The 17,842-nt window shown below is 39.0% G+C and overlaps 2 protein-coding genes and 1 pseudogene across 2 annotated transcripts; 2 read left to right on the top strand and 1 right to left on the bottom strand.

Annotated features, from left to right (window-relative positions):
- Positions 1–5,634: 5,634 nt before the first annotated feature.
- Positions 5,635–6,585, top strand: LOC115526421 (olfactory receptor 5B2-like). The gene has a single exon (XM_030333820.1). It carries the CDS (start codon positions 5,635–5,637, stop codon positions 6,583–6,585), a length of 951 nt encoding a protein of 316 aa, XP_030189680.1.
- Positions 6,586–10,514: 3,929 nt separating this feature from the next.
- Positions 10,515–11,331, bottom strand: LOC115526423 (annotated as a pseudogene).
- Positions 11,332–16,354: 5,023 nt separating this feature from the next.
- On the top strand, positions 16,355–17,293 carry LOC115525541 (olfactory receptor 5B3-like). Its single transcript, XM_030332777.1, has one exon. The coding sequence runs from the start codon at positions 16,355–16,357 to the stop codon at positions 17,291–17,293; it is 939 nt and encodes a 312-aa protein (XP_030188637.1).
- The last annotated feature ends 549 nt before the right edge of the window (positions 17,294–17,842 follow it).

Consider the following 17,842-nt stretch of genomic DNA (forward strand, 5'->3'; position numbering starts at 1 on the left):
TACACCTGAAACTAATACATTATATGCCCATTATAACTCAATAAATAATATTTTTCATTTAAAAAAAAGACAGGAAATAAGTATTGGCAAGAATGTGGAGACAAAGGACCCTCATATACCATTTGTGGGAATGTAAATTAGTGCACCCACTTCCAGGAACTATAGCACTTCCTCAAAAAAATGTTTGTTGTGGCATTGCTTATAATAGCCAAGATCTGAAAGCAATCCAGGTGTCCACTGATAGAGTAATGGATAAAGAAGTGATATATATATCTATATATGTATATATATATAGATATATATATATATTACTCATCCATAAAAAAAGATGGGGTCTTGCCATTGTGACAACATGGATTGACCTAGAGGGTATTACACTCAGTGAAATAAGTTAGTCAAAGAAAGACAAATACCATACAATTTCACTTATATGTGAAATCTAAAGAAACAAATGAACAAACAAACAAAAAAAGAAGCAGACCCATAAATACAAGAAACAAATAGACGGTTTCCAGAGGGAAGGGATGGGAAAAAGGGGTGAGGGGGAGTGGGAGATACAGGCTTCCAGTTACGGAATGTATAAAAGGTACAGCATAAGGAATAAAGTTACAGCATAGGGAATATAGTCAAAGGTGTTGTGATAGCATTGTATGGGGTCAGATGGTAGCTACACTCGTGATGAGCACATAACATACAGACTTTTCTAGTCACTTGGTTGCATGCCTGAAACTAGTGTAACATTGTGTGTCAACTATTGTTCGGTGTAAAAAGTATACTACAGTAAAACCTTGGATTGCAAGTAACTTGTTCTCCAAGTGTTCTGCAAGACGAGCAAACATTTCTAATAAATTTTAACTTGATAAATGAACGACGTCTTGCAATATGAGTAGTACATGATGCTGAACATCACATGATCACAACTGAGCCAATGATTCTCCTCTCTCTCTCTTGCTCGCCACTGTGAGATTGTGGGTGATTGTCTCTCATGCTTGGATGCTGGGTCCCATGCTGTGGTGTTTGGCAAAAATTATTTATTTTTCAGAACTTTGGAAGGTGCCCCAAACTGGTGTAATTTTTGTCGCTTCAAAGCACCTATGGACAGTTCTTTGATTTTCCATACAAGAGTAAGCTTAGGAATGCTTTGCTTGGTTTTGGTCAGGCTGCTTAAAGGTATAGACCCTTTCCTCTGCTGTCTTATTGCCAGTTATATTAAATACAGTATATGACAAGAGTTTATTAATACTGTACTGTAGTCAACATCAGTTAGTGATAGCGAAAGTCGTCCTATACAATAATCCTCCTCGTTCATGTCTCCCTCAGCCACGAAGGTTTTCAAAGGTAAGCACAGGTTAATTTGTTTATTTATCCTTGTATTTTGTATTTTTAAAAATTATTTTGTATTATATTATGGTATTGTAATCAGTTTTACGTGAATATTTTTGGGTTGTAGAACTAATCATCTGAGTTTCCATTATTTCCTATGGGGAAATTTGCTTTGACAGACAAGTGCTTTGAATTACAAGCATGTTTCTGGAACGAATTATACTCACAAACCAAGGATTTACTGTATTTATGAACAAAATACAAAAAATAAATGAGCAAAGTAAGATTAGCAGGAAGAAGGAATAGAAAGTCCAAATCTACATCCCCTGATAGAAACACAGGTTTAACAATTTAAGTAACAAAATACCCTTCTGAGAAGTCCGAAGTCCAGTTCAGTGTCTCATCTGTTGAATTCCTAACCTTCAGTACTCCGAAATGTGATCTTGTATAGAAATAGGATTGTTGCAGATTTACATACTTAAGATGAGGTCCCACTGGGGTAAAGTAGGCCCCAAATCTAATAGGACTCGTGCCCCCTTTAAAAAATGGAATATTTAGACAGATGCAGGCATAAGGGGGGAACACCAAGTGAAGAGGAAGACAGAGGTCAGAATGGTCAGCAGACCAAGGAATGAAAATGAATGCCAGGACATCACCCTGATGCTCAGGGACAGATATGAGACAAATTCTCCCTTACAGAATTCACAAGTAACCAACAGAACCAACCCCATCGACACATGGACCTCAGATTTCTAGTATCCAGAAATGTGAGACGATACATTTCTCTTGTTAATGCCCCCTTCTTTGTGGTACTTTTTAAGAGCAGTCTTAGGAAATTAATATAGGCAACAATATGGATGAATCTCAGATACATCTTGCATGAAGGAATCCAGACACAAAGGCTACACACACTAGGACTCAACTTACAGGACATTATTGTAAAGGCAAAATTACATGGACAAAAGCCATTACATGGTTTCCAGGGACAGCAGGTGGGAGAAGGGGTTGGGCACAAAGAAGCTTGGGGTTTGGTGTAGACAATGGAACTCTTCTATATCACGATGGTGCTGGCGGCTACGTGACCTTGTAAATGTGGCCAAACTCTTAGATTTATACAATCAAAACTAGGGGTATCATTGTTGTTTCTAAATTCTACTTCAGTTAGAAAATGGTGAAATATAAGAAAGAACATGTGACATAAAACCATGTGTGCACCCTGATCAGATCAGTTAGGTCCCCACAGGCTGTTTAACTGCTTCTCCCTGAGAAGATGGATGAGAGCTACAGATATCCTCCTGGGGGACTTGCACGGAGAACTCCGTGTCTATCTCCCTCCTGATTCCATGAGATAGCCCCTGAAATCCCGGTAGGACTCAACATGACATCATTTCAGAGGGACCAGGCCATGTGCCACGCCCCTCTGGCCATCATTTATTCAGCTGACTGATATCGTTGCTGGTACATGCAGATCTTCCTCCCTGACCTTGGACCTGAGAATTTGTTTCCAGCCTGCGATCATGGCCAGGGAAAACATCTCCACATGGAAATGATATTGATTGAGTTCCAGGTGAGAACCCCTCAGCAAGGTGTTTTCTAGAGCTTCTCTCCTTTGCTCATCACTACACAATTCTGTGAATTATGTGGGAGAGGTGATTTTATCCTTTATTTTACAAATAGGGAGAAAACAAGCAGCTGCTCCAAAAGCATAGTCAGAACTAAGGGTGGGTTTAGGACTTGGATCATGTTTGTGACTCCATTTTGGGATCTTTCCTCTAATGTTACCTGTCTTAGAAGTCTTGGAATTTTCACTAGTACCTGATAAAGAACATCCCCAACAGGATATATGCATTATTTCATAGCAAAAAGTCTGATTTCAGACTCACTATTCAGGATTGCCTGTCTCTTCTTTTCCGCCAGCGAGGTAAGCTTCTATGTTGCATGTATTTTTTTTTTTTAGTAAGAAGTATAATTCATGCAAAATCCACGGGGCGCTCTACCTACTATGAGTTATTTGAGCACCGAAATAGATGATTTGAACATTACTTCTAAAGCAGTGAGCTGAGGCTGGGATTTTAGTATCAAAATTTCCATCAATGGGGAGTTTAGTGATATCTATGGAATAACATCAACTGCTTTCTTTAAAAAGATCAGCCAAACAAAAAAGTTAAGTGATGCCCTGATTCAGTAACTTTTAAATTCATCTTATTTACTATCTCTGTCCTGTCACTGGAGGTTAAAAAAAACAGAAGACAGTGAAATAACCTCTCTATAAACTACAAAGTGTTATAATTCAATTAACAAGATTAGTACTCCGCTGTAATCTCTCCAGCATTATCTCGTCCTTATTAATATTGCTAGCACATCTACAGAGGCCAATGATAAGGTCGCTAAAAGCACAGGCTTTTGACTTGGTCACAGGGTCATTTGAATCTTGAATCTTCCTCATTCAAGCTATGTAATTGTAGAGCTTTACATAACCTATCAAATGATAAAGGGGGAATAACAATTACACTGACCTCACAACATCTCAGTGAATTTAAATGTAATGATACATTTTTACACATATGTACAAACACATGCATAAATATATGTCCACATGCATGAATAGAAATGTATATGTATATAGCTCTCACTGTTTGTAGAACATGTCCTATTCTGAGATGTTATGATTGTCAAAGCTTGACAGACACAACGACCTCAGGGTCTAGGTTTGGTGAGTGAGGATGTGACAGAATCAGGAGGGCATGGTAGAGAGTGATTAGTTGAGGACAGATGTCTTTCTAAAGGCTTCAAATTCAAAGTTAAAAGATTTAAGAGACTGTTCCTACACAAGAACATATCACATAAATTAAAAAAAAATTTTGGAGCGCCCCACCAAAACAGACCTGCAGGCTCAAGGCAGTCAAAAACTGGGACCTTTCAACCCTTGATCTTGGTGATTCAACTATAAGATGATAGTAATGGAAGGAAGAGTGAGTTCAAGAAAAGACACTCTTTTGACTCTTGCTAAAATATGGATTTTAAGAAAGAAATTAAGCAAAAGAATGGCTCATTTGGAATGACTAGAACAGAACTTGAGCTGGCAGACACTGGAAGGAACAAAATAATCAGTGGACCAAGTGTGTGAGAAAAAGGAAACCAAGGAGAGGCTACAAGGCCTCAGAACTCATCCACACCTGAATCCCTCAAATCACCACCCACCTTTCCCAAACAGAAAGGTTATCATTCCATCCTAGAAATATTACTACAGTAACATTGGTCAGGCCATGCTAAACATCCAACATTTTACCCCTTGTTTATAATGCATTATCTCATTTGTATCACTCAACAGTATCTTGGAGTAGATCTCGTTACAATCTGCACTGTGTGTATGGAAGAAATCAGGTCCTGGTACTGAGGTTGGAATCAATGTTTCTTGGGTGGTAAATGATAGGGTTGATAGGCACCACTTCCTAGAGCCTCAGCTCTACACCTGACATTGTGCCTTGCCCTCAGAATTGCCTCTTCTGGCTATACATGCCCTACTGCTCAAGTTATTCCACTACATCCATAATGCTTGTATGTCTCAGTTACTTAAGTAGAAAGCCACGAACACTGAGTTTGGAACAATGAAGTCAATGAGTATGTGTAAATTGAGTTAAGTTCAATTTTACTTAAATTAAGACCAGTGGACTGAAGAACCAGTCGTGGGTGCAAAACTTGGCTTTGGCAGTAATAATTTTGTAAACTTAAATACATGATTTAATCTCTGTGCTTCACAAGTTAAATGGGGGTAATAAAGAACTAGTCAATCCCATAGGGTTGTTGAAAAAAAAATGAATGAATACACACAAAGTGTCTAGAGTAGTTTCTGTCTAGAGCAACATACAGGTATAAACATTTAATGATCCATGGAACTGAAATGACAGATATATTTGATTTCAGACTTGCCATCTTGATCAAGACATTACTCTTCACATCTCAGTTTACAAATTTACAAAATTTAGAAAGTGAGACTTGATCCATGAAGATCCTTCAGTTTTAGCAATGTGTGACTGTATAGAGAATTCATGCATTACATTTCATTGTCAAGCTCACACTTGAGATCTGAATAATATGAAGAATTACTGCTGTAAAGAAATAATGCACATCTATCATCTATCTACCTACCAATCTATCATTGAGATATCTATCTAGATTATCTATCATCTATCTTTCTGTGTATCTATCTTTCTATGTATCTGTTTCAATTTCACTTCACTTGCTTTGTTGTTTATGACTCTTCCATTATTTTCATCACTACAGGGCATATTGCAGTTCCCAAACAACATCATGAAGAACAACACGGAAGTGGCTGAATTCATCCTGCTGGGACTAACCAATGACCCAAAGCTACAGATCCTTCTATTTATCATGTTCACCCTCATTTACCTCAACACGCTGTTTGGAAACATGGGGATGATTGTTTTGATTCTCTTAGACTCTCATCTCCACACTCCCATGTACTTTTTCCTCAGTAACCTGTCTCTGGTGGACTTTGGTTACTCTACAGCTGTCACTCCCAAAGTTATGGCTGGGCTCCTTATGGGAGACAAAGTCATCTCTTACAATGCATGTGCTGCCCAGATGTTCTTTTTTGGAGCCTTGGCCACTGTGGAAAATTTCCTTTTGGCCTCAATGGCCTATGACCGCTACACAGCAGTGTGCAAACCCCTCCATTACACCACCACCATGACGACAAGGGTGTGTGCATGTCTGGCGATAGGTTCCTACATCTATGGTTTCTTGAATGCTTCCATCCACATTCGGAACACGTTCAGTCTCTCATTCTGCAAGTCCAATATGATCCATCACTTTTTCTGTGATGTTCCAGCTGTCATGGCTCTATCTTGTTCTGATAGACATGTCAGTGAACTTATTCTTATTGTGGTAGCAAGCTTCAACATCTTTTTTGCTGTCTTTGTTATCTTGATTTCCTACCTGCTCATATTTATCACCATCCTGAAGATGCACTCAACTCAGGGTTATCAGAAGGCTTTATCCACGTGCACTTCCCACCTCACTACAGTCTCCATCTTCTATGGGACAGCCATATTTATGTACTCCCAGCCCACCTCCAGCCATTCCATGGACTCAGACAAAATCGCATCCATGTTCTACACTATGGTTATTCCCATGATGAACCCCCTGGTCTATAGCTTAAGAAACAAGGAGGTTAAAACTGCTTTCAAGAAGGTGGGTGAGAAGGCAAAACTGTCTCTAGGCTTTCTACTAAAGTCATAGCATGCACAATGATCTGTGTAAATCCTCTCAGATTTCCAACATGCAGTTAGTCACATTTTAATGCCCCCCACTCCACCTAAATTACTGAGGCAATACGATCTCTTGTTCAAAAGTCTATCATCTGGAAAAAGAAGTGTATGTCCAAATACATGATACCCAAATGAGGATGGCCAATGGGAACCTTAAAAATTTGGGGGCCCTGCTTGTAGTAAAACTTATTAATTATATGTTCATTATTTTCCTTACCATATAACAATGCATCTCTATATGTAAACCATGGCACACAAAAATCCATGAATAGAAGCATATGGAAGAATCCCATATGTGCAGATGCACACAGGAGTGGGGAATTAGTTAAAGGAGTTAAATGTAGTGTGGCTAGTTTTTAATAGAAAAGTTAAAATTGTCAATTTAAATATTAGAATATGAATTTATGTCTGACGTTATTTATTTCTGTAGTTAAAATTTTTTCAAGAGTCCAAAATGGGGATTAAGAATACACTTACCTTGGTGAGCACCGAGAAATGTATAAAATTGTCAAATCATTACATTGTACACTTGAAACTAATATAACACTGTATGTTAATTATACTTGAATAAGAAGAAAAATGACTGAAGGTGGCAAAACAAAGGTCCCAAATGAAGTAAGACATGACATAAATTTTTAAATAAAAATATATACTTTTGTGGCACATTTTATTCAGAGCTACATGCATACAGTATTTTAAAGGAATCAATACTTCTGTCTTTAGTGTTTGTTAGAAACAGATTTGTCACAAGGCAATTTTCAAAAGCAAGAAGGCCAGAAAAAGAAAAGTCGGTCTGTATATTACAAGAGATTTTTCCAATTTTTCTGTTTATCTTTTCTTATATTTTGTAAAACAATAAAGGCACTGAGTAAGGATAATGTTATCTATCTTCCTGCTGAAAATACTACGAGATGGCTAATGACACTCAGGCAGGGATACTTTAGTTTCAGATGAGCTACGTCATGTCTTGCCCCTCTCCTATACCCTGCCTCCTCTCCCCTCACACTGAGTTCCCTGCTGTTCCTGGACAATCCAACCTCCCTCCTGCCTCAGGGCCTTTGTACTTGCTATACTTGCTGAGGTTCAAAAAGCTTCCTCACTTCCCTCAGGTCTTTGTTTAAATATTAGCATATCACAGCCCTCCCACCTCCTATGGACACTGTTCTCAACTTTCTCTATTCTTCATAGTCCTGATCAGTACTCAACAATTTCTTTTTTTTTTTTGAAATATATGAAATTTATTGTCAAATTGGTTTCCATACAACAATTTCTATTTATTTGTTTGTTAGCTTGTTTACTTGTTTACTGGTCCAGCTAGGACATACACCACACAAGACAGCGAATCTTCTTTATTAACAACGTTATCCCCAATACTTAAATTGGTCATAATAATTTCTCAATAAACATTTGTTAAATTAATTAATAAATTAATTAAACTTTGAGTCCAGAAGTCAATATATTTGAACCACTGATAATTATAGATAATAATGCATTATGTAATTCTTTTTTAAATATAATTTATTGTCAAGTTGGCTAAAATACAGTGTATACAGTGTGCTCTTGGTTTTGGTGGGTAGATTCCCATGATATATCACTTACATACAACACCCAGTGCTCATTCCAAGTGCCCTCAATGTCCATCATCCTTTTTCCCCTTTTCTTCTCCCACCCCATCAACCCTCAGTTTATTCTCTGTATTTAAGAGTCTCTTATAGTTTGCTTCACTCCCTCTCTGTTTGTAACTATTTTTTTCCCTTTGCCTTACCCCATGGTCTTCTGTTAAGTTTCTCAAGTTCCACATATGAGTGAAAACATATGTTATTTGTCTTTCTCTGACTGACTTATTTCCTTTAGCATAATACCTTCCAGTTCCATCCATGTTGCTACAAATGGCCAGATTTCATTCTTTCTTATTGCCAAGTAGTATTCCATTGTATATGAAAACCACATCTTCTTTATGCATTCATCAGTTGATAGACCTTTAGGCTCTTTCCATAATTTGGCTATTGTTGAAAGTGCTGCTATAAACATTGGGGTACAAGTGCCTCTATGAATCAGCACTCCTATATCCTTTGGATAATTTCCTAGTTGTATAATTGCTGGGTCATAGGGTAGTTCTATTTTTAATTTTTTGAGGAAACTCCACACTGTTTTCCAGAGTGGCTGCACCAGTTTGCATTCCCACCAGCAGTGCAAGAGGGTTCCCGTTTCTCCACATCCTTGTCAGCATCTGTTGTTCCCTGAATTGTTAATTTTAGCTTGATAATGCATTATGTAATTCTTTAAAAAAGAATTTGAGAGCATTTTAGGAGATGTGCTTGCTTTTTTTTTTTCTATATTCTCTTACTGACTATTTGCATTTCACTCTTTTGCACAAATAACCTTTTGAAAACCACATTATCAAATAGATCATATAAAACTACTTTAATTCTTTTCTATTAGGAATTTCTCATTAAATGAAAATGCATGAAATAAATTGTTTTTAATAAATTATAATAACACAAAATATGAGTCTGCAAAGTTTCCTAACTGTTCAATTTGCAAAATTCCTTCATAAATAATGATTACTCAATCAACTCCAATGATTCTAAACATCCATAGAAAATGTAAGCATGACAATATTTTACAATGAACATAACCTACCTCAATATGCTAATATAATCTATGGTCAGTGCATATTTTATTTGAATTAGAAGTGAGCTGAATTTTATAATAAAGCCTTCCAAAGGAATTTTTACCCATCTTCCTTTCCCATCTCTATAATTTTAAAAGCATCCAACTTCCCAAGATTTGCAAAACGGTGCATAAATGTCCTAAGAGGGATATGTTGACATTAGTGGGGTCTGTGCAGGGCAACACAAGTATCTGCTCTGAAGTCTATGAAAATAGTTTCTCTTCTGGAGCCATTTCTTTAAAAAATTTTTTTAAAACATTTATTTAATTTTGAGAGACAGAGAGAGACAGAGTATGAGCAGGGGAGGGGCAGAGAGAGAGGGAGACAAAGAATTTCAAGCAGGCTGCAGGCTCTGAGCTGTCAGCACAGAGCCCCACGTGGGGCCCCAACTCACAAATCGAGAGATCATGACCTGAGCCGAAGTCGGACGCTCAACCGACTGAGCCACCCAGGCGCCCCATCGGAACCATTTCTTAATAATTACTTTAAATATATCTGAAATTTGAAAATGATTTTAGATTTTCAAAATATTAGCTGGGATATTATATAATACATGTCCTTTTTACCTGTCACCCAGTTTCCCCTATTGTTAACATCTTACTTTATCATAATACATTAGTCAAAACTAAGAAACCAACATTGATACAGTTCTGTCATCTAAACTTAAAAAATTCATTGAGATTATTATTTTTCAACTCATGTCATTTTGCTCTTACAGATTCAGAATACAGCACCGAATATATTGTCCCATTTCCTTAATCTCCTTTGATTGTTGACGGTGTCTCAGTCCTTCTTGGATTTTCACGACCTTAACAGCTCAGAAGTTGAAGGTCTTCCAATTTTTGTTTTTTAGAAGGTTTTCCAATCGGTGTTTGTCTGATTTTTTTTGTGTGTGTGATCAGGATTATAGGTTTTCAGAAAAATAAGAATTGCCATTGTCATCACACCTTATCAGGGGACACATATTACTGTGACTTGTCACTGGGGATAGTAACCTTAATCACCAAAACAAGATATGTTTTCCAGGTTCTTCAGTATAATGCTATCGTTTTCCACCAGCAAGTTCTATACTTTAGACCTGCCCTGCCAACCACAGAACAAAGGAACTGCCCTGCCAACCACAGAACTATGAGAAATAATAAACTGTTGTTTTAAGTCACTAGGCATTGTGATATTTTGCTACACAACAATAGAGAACTGGTTATCTATTCAGTTTTATAATCTCTCTAATTAATCTGTGGGCTGAACAGAATCTTCATCTTCTTAGTGGATTTCCTGAAAGCATTATTCACCTCTTTATTCCTTAGACTGTAGACAGTAGGGCTCAACATGAGGACTCTAATTACATAGAACACAGATGCCATTTGGTCATTGTCTGTAGAATCACTAGAACTGGGTTGTAAGTACACGAACGTGACAGTTCCATAGAAGAGGGTGACTGCAGTGAGGTGTGAGGCACAGGTGGAGAAGGCTTTCTTCTGTCCGTCGGCTGAGCGCATCCTCAGGAGGGCAATGAATGTGAACAGATAGGAGGTCAAGATTACTATCAGGGCAAAACAAACTTAGAAATCTACTAAGATAAAGAGCACGATCTCATTTATGTAGTTGTCACAACAGGAAGGAGCCTAGATTGGGGCGATATCACAGAAAAAGTGATGGACCACATTGGAATGGCAGAAGAGGCAGAAGGTGAATCCAGGGTGGGTGACCCCAGACATAGCAGCCTACTGCCATTTGAGCACACAAGCTGGTGGTCACAGCGGTGGTATAATGTAAGGGCTTACATACCGCTGCAGGCCGATCGTAAGTCATGACCGCTAGCAAGAAACAGTCTACACTGGCAAAAGCCGCACAGAAGAACACATGAGCAACACAGTCACCAGAGGAGTTGACTTTGTCCTCTGTGAGAAACCCAGCCGTCACCTTGGTAGTAACAGTTAGGAAGTAAACGGGGTCCACCAGAGAGAGGTTACATACAAACAAAAAGCTGAAACAGGCCCATAAATCCAGAGAACACACCGGTGGTTGCCTGCGGGGACACATGTGGGGGAAGGGCAAAGTGAGCAAAGGGGAAATGGGAGATATAGACTTCCACTTAGGAAATGAATAAACCAGGAGAAGGAAGCTACAACGTAGGGAATACAGTCAGTGGTATTGTAAACAGTGTTACAAGGGTGGCGTGGTGATGGATGGGAGCTAGAGTTGTGGCAGAGCATAACGTGTAGAACAGTCAAATCACAATATTGTAGGTCTGAAACCAGTGTATCATTGGGTACCACCTATGCTTCAATAAAAAATAAAACGAGTGTTTCTTCATTGAAAGAAAAAACATTAGGTAAAGGTTTAGATCATGTCTCTTGTTTGTTTTTGTTTTGAGTAGTTATTTAAATTCCAGTTAGTTCACCTACAGTGTGATATTAGTTTCAGGAGTAGAATTTAGTGATTCGTCACTTGTATAGAACATCCAGGGCTCATCCCAACACGTGCCCTCCTTAATACCCATCACCCATTCAGCCCATCCCTCACCCACCTCCCTCCGGCAGCCCCCGTTTGTTCTCTATCATTAAGAATCTGTTTTATGGTTTGTCTCTGTCTTTTTTTCTCCTATGTTCATATATTTTGTTTCTTAAGTTCCACATATAAATGAAATCGTATGGTATTTGTCTTTCTCTGACTTATTTCGCTTAGCCTAATACGCTCTAGCTCCACCCACATCATTGAAAATGGCAAGATTTCATTCTTTTTGACGTGGCTGAGCAATGTCCTATCGTATATATGTGCCACATCTTCTTTATCCATTCACCAGTCGATGGACATTTGGGATCTTTTCATAATTTGGCTATTGTTGATAAGGCTGCTGTAAACATTGGTGTGACTGTGCCCCTTCGAGTCCGTATTTTTGTAATCTTTGGGTAAATGTCTAGTAGTACAATTGCTGAATCATAGGGTGGTTCTATTTTTTAACTTTTTGAGGAAACTCCCTAATGTTTTCCAGAGTGGCTGCACCAGTTTGCCTCCCACCAACAGTGTAAGAGGGTTTCCCTTTCTCTGCATCCTCTCTAACACCTGTTGTTTTCTGTGTCGTCACTTTTAGCCATTCTGACGGGTGTGAGGTGGTATCTCATTGTGGTTTTGACTTGTGTTTCCCTGATGATAAGTGATGTTGAACATCTTTTCTTGTGTCTGTTGGCCATCTATGGGTCTTCTTTGGAAAAATGCCTACTCATAGATCGTCTTTATTCATAATCACCAAACACTAGAACCAACACAGATGTACCTCAGTTGAAGAGAGGGATAAACAATCGGTAATGACCATACAGTTAAATACTACTCTACAGTAAAAATATTGCCCTTTGTCACAGGTAGCAATGTAGATGGGTCTCAAATGCTAAGTGAAAGATTATAGACTCAAAGAGTACATAGTTTAGAATTACAGTTAGGATACTCTTGCCAAGGCAAATTTATTTCGACAAAGCAGTTTATAGGTTGCCTGGGACAGTGGGTAGGAGAATGGGTTTACCAAAAGCAGTTCCTATGAATTTCTTTAGGTGCTAGTGCTCACTTGTAAATTTGACAGAATCTTACAACTACCCACTGGGATTATGGATATTATTGCATGAAAAATAATACATAATTATAAACTGACAAAAATAATAAGGACTAACAAGTAATACAAAAATATGTGTGTTCAGTGAAAATTACCTGCATGGCCCCCACAGGCAGTTTAATTACTTCTGTCCTGGGAAAGTGGGATGAGGTGCCAGAAATGTTCTCCCAGGGGAAATTCCCAGAAGTCCCTGTGTCTCTATAATTCTTTCCATGTCCCCATGCATTAGCCAATGAAATCCCAAGATGACTCCACATGACATCATTGTAGAGGCACCAGTCTGCATGTTGAACCCATTTGGTGATCATTTATTCATGTGAATATTAAACTTGCTAGTGCACAGAAGTCTTATCGTGGAATTCTCTATCAGCCTGCAACCACATTCAGGGGAAACACCCCAAGAGAAAAATCACATCGATTGACTTTAATAATGATAATTTCTTACTCAGATGCTTTACAGACCCTCCCTGCTTGTTATTTACAGACATAAGTCTGAATTATGTCAGAGGGAATCATATCATCTTTATTTTACAAATAAGGAGGAAGTCAGTGATTCTTCTAAGGACACAGAAGGAATGCATGGTAGGTTCAGAAATTAACCACGTTAATGTTCCTTCCTCCATTTTTCCCTGCCTCGGAGACCTTGGAGCCTTATGACCATGTCCTGAGAGAGCTCCTGTAGTAGGATTTATGCATTATTCTACAGCTGAGATTCTGATTCAGACTCACTATGCAACATTGGCTCTTCCTGCTCACGGCAAGCATCCATATTCCGTAAACATTTTTTTTTAATTTTTTTTTTAATTTTTTTTTCAACGTTTATTTATTTTTGGGACAGAGAGAGACAGAGCATGAACGGGGGAGGGGCAGAGAGAGAGGGAGACACAGAATCGGAAACAGGCTCCAGGCTCTGAGCCATCAGCCCAGAGCCCGACGCGGGGCTCAAACTCACAGACTGCCAGATTGTGACCTGGCTGAAGTCGGACGCTTAACCGACTGCGCCACCCAGGCGCCCCCCGTAAACATTTTTAACGAGAAGTGTAATCCATGCAAAGCAGTAGGGCAGCTCTGCTTATTTCGAGTTATTTGAGAACAGAAATCGATGTTTTCAATGTTTTTCCAAACTACAGAGGTGAGACTGGCATATACATGTCAAAATTTCCTTCAGAAGGGAGTTTATTGACACTTAAGGAACATCGTCCTGCTTTGCTAAAGGTATGAACAAAACAGCCACAGATGATTCTCTAATTGATCGAGTGGTGATTTCATCCTGGCCACTCAATGCTGACCTCTCATTGGACACAAACAAGCAAGAGCAAGAGTGAAATAACCTTTAAACTACAAAATCCCTCATATGAATTAACAAGATCCCCTATAATTTCCCTATAACTTTCCCCTATAATTTCAAGCTTATCGTCAGCCGTACAACCACAGATGTTGACAGCGAATGGCTAAAAGCAGAGCCTTTTGATTACACAGAAAGTGGATTTAACTCTCGAATCTTGACTCTTTCCCATGCTAGCTGTGTATTTTAGAGCATCGCATAACTTCTCAAATCCTCACGCTCCACAATGGTGAAGGAGGCATAATAATACCACCTACGTATACACACATGCGTTTGCAGATAAAGCCTGTATTATTGCTATAGAATGTAGTATAGGATCCAAGTGGTCACTAAGGCTGTGTGTGCTAAGGCTGGCAAACAATGTCCACAATGTCTAATGTTGACAAGTAATTCCCCTATTGTACGGGAAATTGTCAAAGTGTAGGAGGAAGATGTGAGTAGTTAGCAGAAGAGGGATGCCCTTCCAAGGCTTCAAGTTTAAGTGAACAGATTTATAGTACTTTTCCTATGGAGGAGTACTGACTATCCCAGCTCCTCAGGCTCCAGGCAGCCCACCATGTGCACCATGCACGTGTCTCTCAGACACTTCAGTGGGAAACCACAAACTGATTTTGGACCAGTAGAGACAATGAGCAATGGTAAGTTGAGTTCAATTCAATTTCGTTTCAATACATTTTAGACTGTCATCTTAGGAACCATTCAGTGTGGGTTCAAAAGTTGGTTCAAAGCATGGCTTGTCAACTAATATTCATTTAAATATAAAAAATCGGGGCCTGTGGGTGGGTCAGTCTGTTAAACCTCCAACTTCGGCTCAGGTCATGATCCCATGGTGCACGGGTTCGAGCTCCGCCTTTGGGCTCTGTGCTGACAGCTCAGAGCCTGGAACCTGCTTCGGATTCTGTGTCTCCCTCTCTCTCTGCCCCTCACTTGCCCACACACACTCTCTCTCTCTCTCTCAAAAACAAATAAACATTAGACATTTTTTCAAAAAATAAATATAAAACATTACTCAATGTCCTGTGCATATTTATTTATTAGAGAGAGACAGCACAAGCAGGCGAGGGGCAGAGAGACAGGAAGAGAATCAACATGGAGCCTGATGCAAGGGCTCAATCTCATGACCAGAGCGAAAATCAAGAGTCAGACACTCAAGTGACAGCCACCCAGGAACCCCTTGTGCATCATAATTTAAATGACCGTAATAACAAATTAAACTCATGATGTTCTTGAGAGGATGTAGGGAATATACAGATTTTCCAGGACTTACAATGAGCTTATGTTTCAATAACTCCATGGTAAGTTGAAAATATGGTAAGTTGAAAATTTACTTAATACACCTGACTTACTGAACATCATAGCTTAGCCTCTCCTACCTCAAACATACTCTGAGCACTTACATAAGTCTACAGTTGGACAAAATCATCTCACACAAAGTCTGTTTTCTAATAAATATCTCATGTAATGTACTGAAAGTGAACCACAGAATGGTTGCCAGTGTCTGGGTTGTTGACCCTCATGATTGCGTGGCTGACTGGGGGCTGTGGCTGGTGCCAATGCCTAGCATCATGAGAGTCAACCCTCACATCAGTAGGCTGGGAAAAGGTCAAAATTCAAAAGTCACAGTTTGATTTGCATCGAATGTGTGTCACTGTTGCCCCATCGTAAAGTGGAAAAATCATTAAATCAAATCATCGTAGGTTGGGGACCGTCTGTACCTCTACAGGGTCTGCAGCAGTTCCTGGTGGGTGAGTCATGGGCAAGTACTTGCTTTCACTAGGCTTGGGGGAAGTGAACGGCCAGACATTCCTTCTGGACGAGCCATCTTGATCAAGTTATTTAATTCTCTACGTCTCAGTTTACAGATTTCTAAAACTTTAGAATTGAGGAGATGCTCCATACTTCAGATTCAACAGTTTGCAAATCTACACATCATTAATGCGCTGACTTTTGTTGTCAAGCTAATTTTTTTTTTTTATCTGGAGAAACTTGATATACAAGCTACTGCTCTAATGAAATAACACATACTGTATGTATACACTTTTCAATATAAGTCTCTTGGTTTATCACCCATTTCTTTCTTCTCATTGCCATAGTGTTTGTGGTTCTCAACACTGATGGATAACAGGACAGAAGTGACGCAGTTCATCTTGCTGGGACTAACCAGTGACCCAGAACTGCAGATTCCCCTCTTTATCGTGTTCACCCTCATCTACCTCATCACTCTGGTTGGAAACCTGGGGATAATAGTGTTGATTCTGTTGGACTCTCGTCTCCACACTCCCATGTACTTTTTCCTCAGTAACCTGTCTCTGGTGGACCTTTGTTACTCTACAGCTGTCACTCCCAAGGTCATGGCTGGATTACTTATAAGAGACAAGGTCATCTCCTACAATGCATGTGCTGCTCAGACGTTCTTTTTTGCAGCCTTTGCCACTGTGGAGAGTTACCTGTTGGCTTCAATGGCCTATGACCGCTATGCAGCAGTGTGCAAACCCCTCCATTACACCACCACCATGACAACAGGTGTGTGTGCATGTCTGGCCATAGGTTCCTACACCTGTGGTTTCCTGAATGCCTCTATCCACACTGGAGACACGTTCAGACTCTCCTTTTGTATGTCCAATGTGATTCATCATTTTTTCTGTGATGTTCCTGCAGTCATGGTTCTTTCTTGCTCTGATAGACGTGTCAGTGAGCTGGTTCTTGTTTACGTAGTGAGCTTCAACAGCTTTTTTGCTCTCATGGTCATCTTGATTTCCTACATATTCATATTTATCACCATCCTAAAGATGCACTCATCTACAGGATATCAGAAGGCTTTCTCTACCTGTGCTTCTCACCTCTCTGCAGTCTCCATCTTCTATGGGACACTCATTTTTATGTACTTACAGCCCAGTTCCAGCCATTCCATGGACACAGACAAAATGGCATCTGTGTTCTACACCATGGTCATCCCCATGCTGAACCCTGTGGTCTATAGCCTGAGGAACAAAGAGGTTAAGAGTGCACTCATGAAGGTCATTTCAGAGGCAAAATTATCTTTAAGATTGTGATTTTTAACATTGTACATTGTAAATGAATCCAGTTTTGTTAAGACCACAGTGAAATTAAGAGTCTGAAATTGTATCCTTACTTATTCAATATCTCTTGTCCTGAAAAAAGAAAATATATATACAGAAAAACAATACTGAATAAGAATGGTTAAGATGACTTGGGGCCTCCTTGTCAAAAACTTATTAAAGATATGGGTTTATTCACTTACTCTACATGCATTTTTTTTCTACCACATTAATGCTGAAACACATAAAATAGGGGCACAAATGAGACCATGAACAGAAGTGCATGCATGTGCCCATGAGGATACACACACATTGGAGTAGGAAATTTCCCAGAATTAAATGGAATGTTGCTAGGTTTTAATAATAATGATTGAAAATTTTAATTTATGTATTAGAATAGAAATTTATGTCCAATATTTTTCACCTCTTTGTTTGAATTATGCTCTAAGACTCCTAGGAAGCTTTATTATTTTGGTATTTGTAAGACTGTGCTTGAATATACTAATATTCTCATGCTACTATGTGGGGGCAGTGTAGTATAAC

This window comes from Lynx canadensis, chromosome D1 (assembly GCF_007474595.2).
Source record: "Lynx canadensis isolate LIC74 chromosome D1, mLynCan4.pri.v2, whole genome shotgun sequence".
Taxonomy (NCBI): domain Eukaryota; kingdom Metazoa; phylum Chordata; class Mammalia; order Carnivora; family Felidae; genus Lynx; species Lynx canadensis.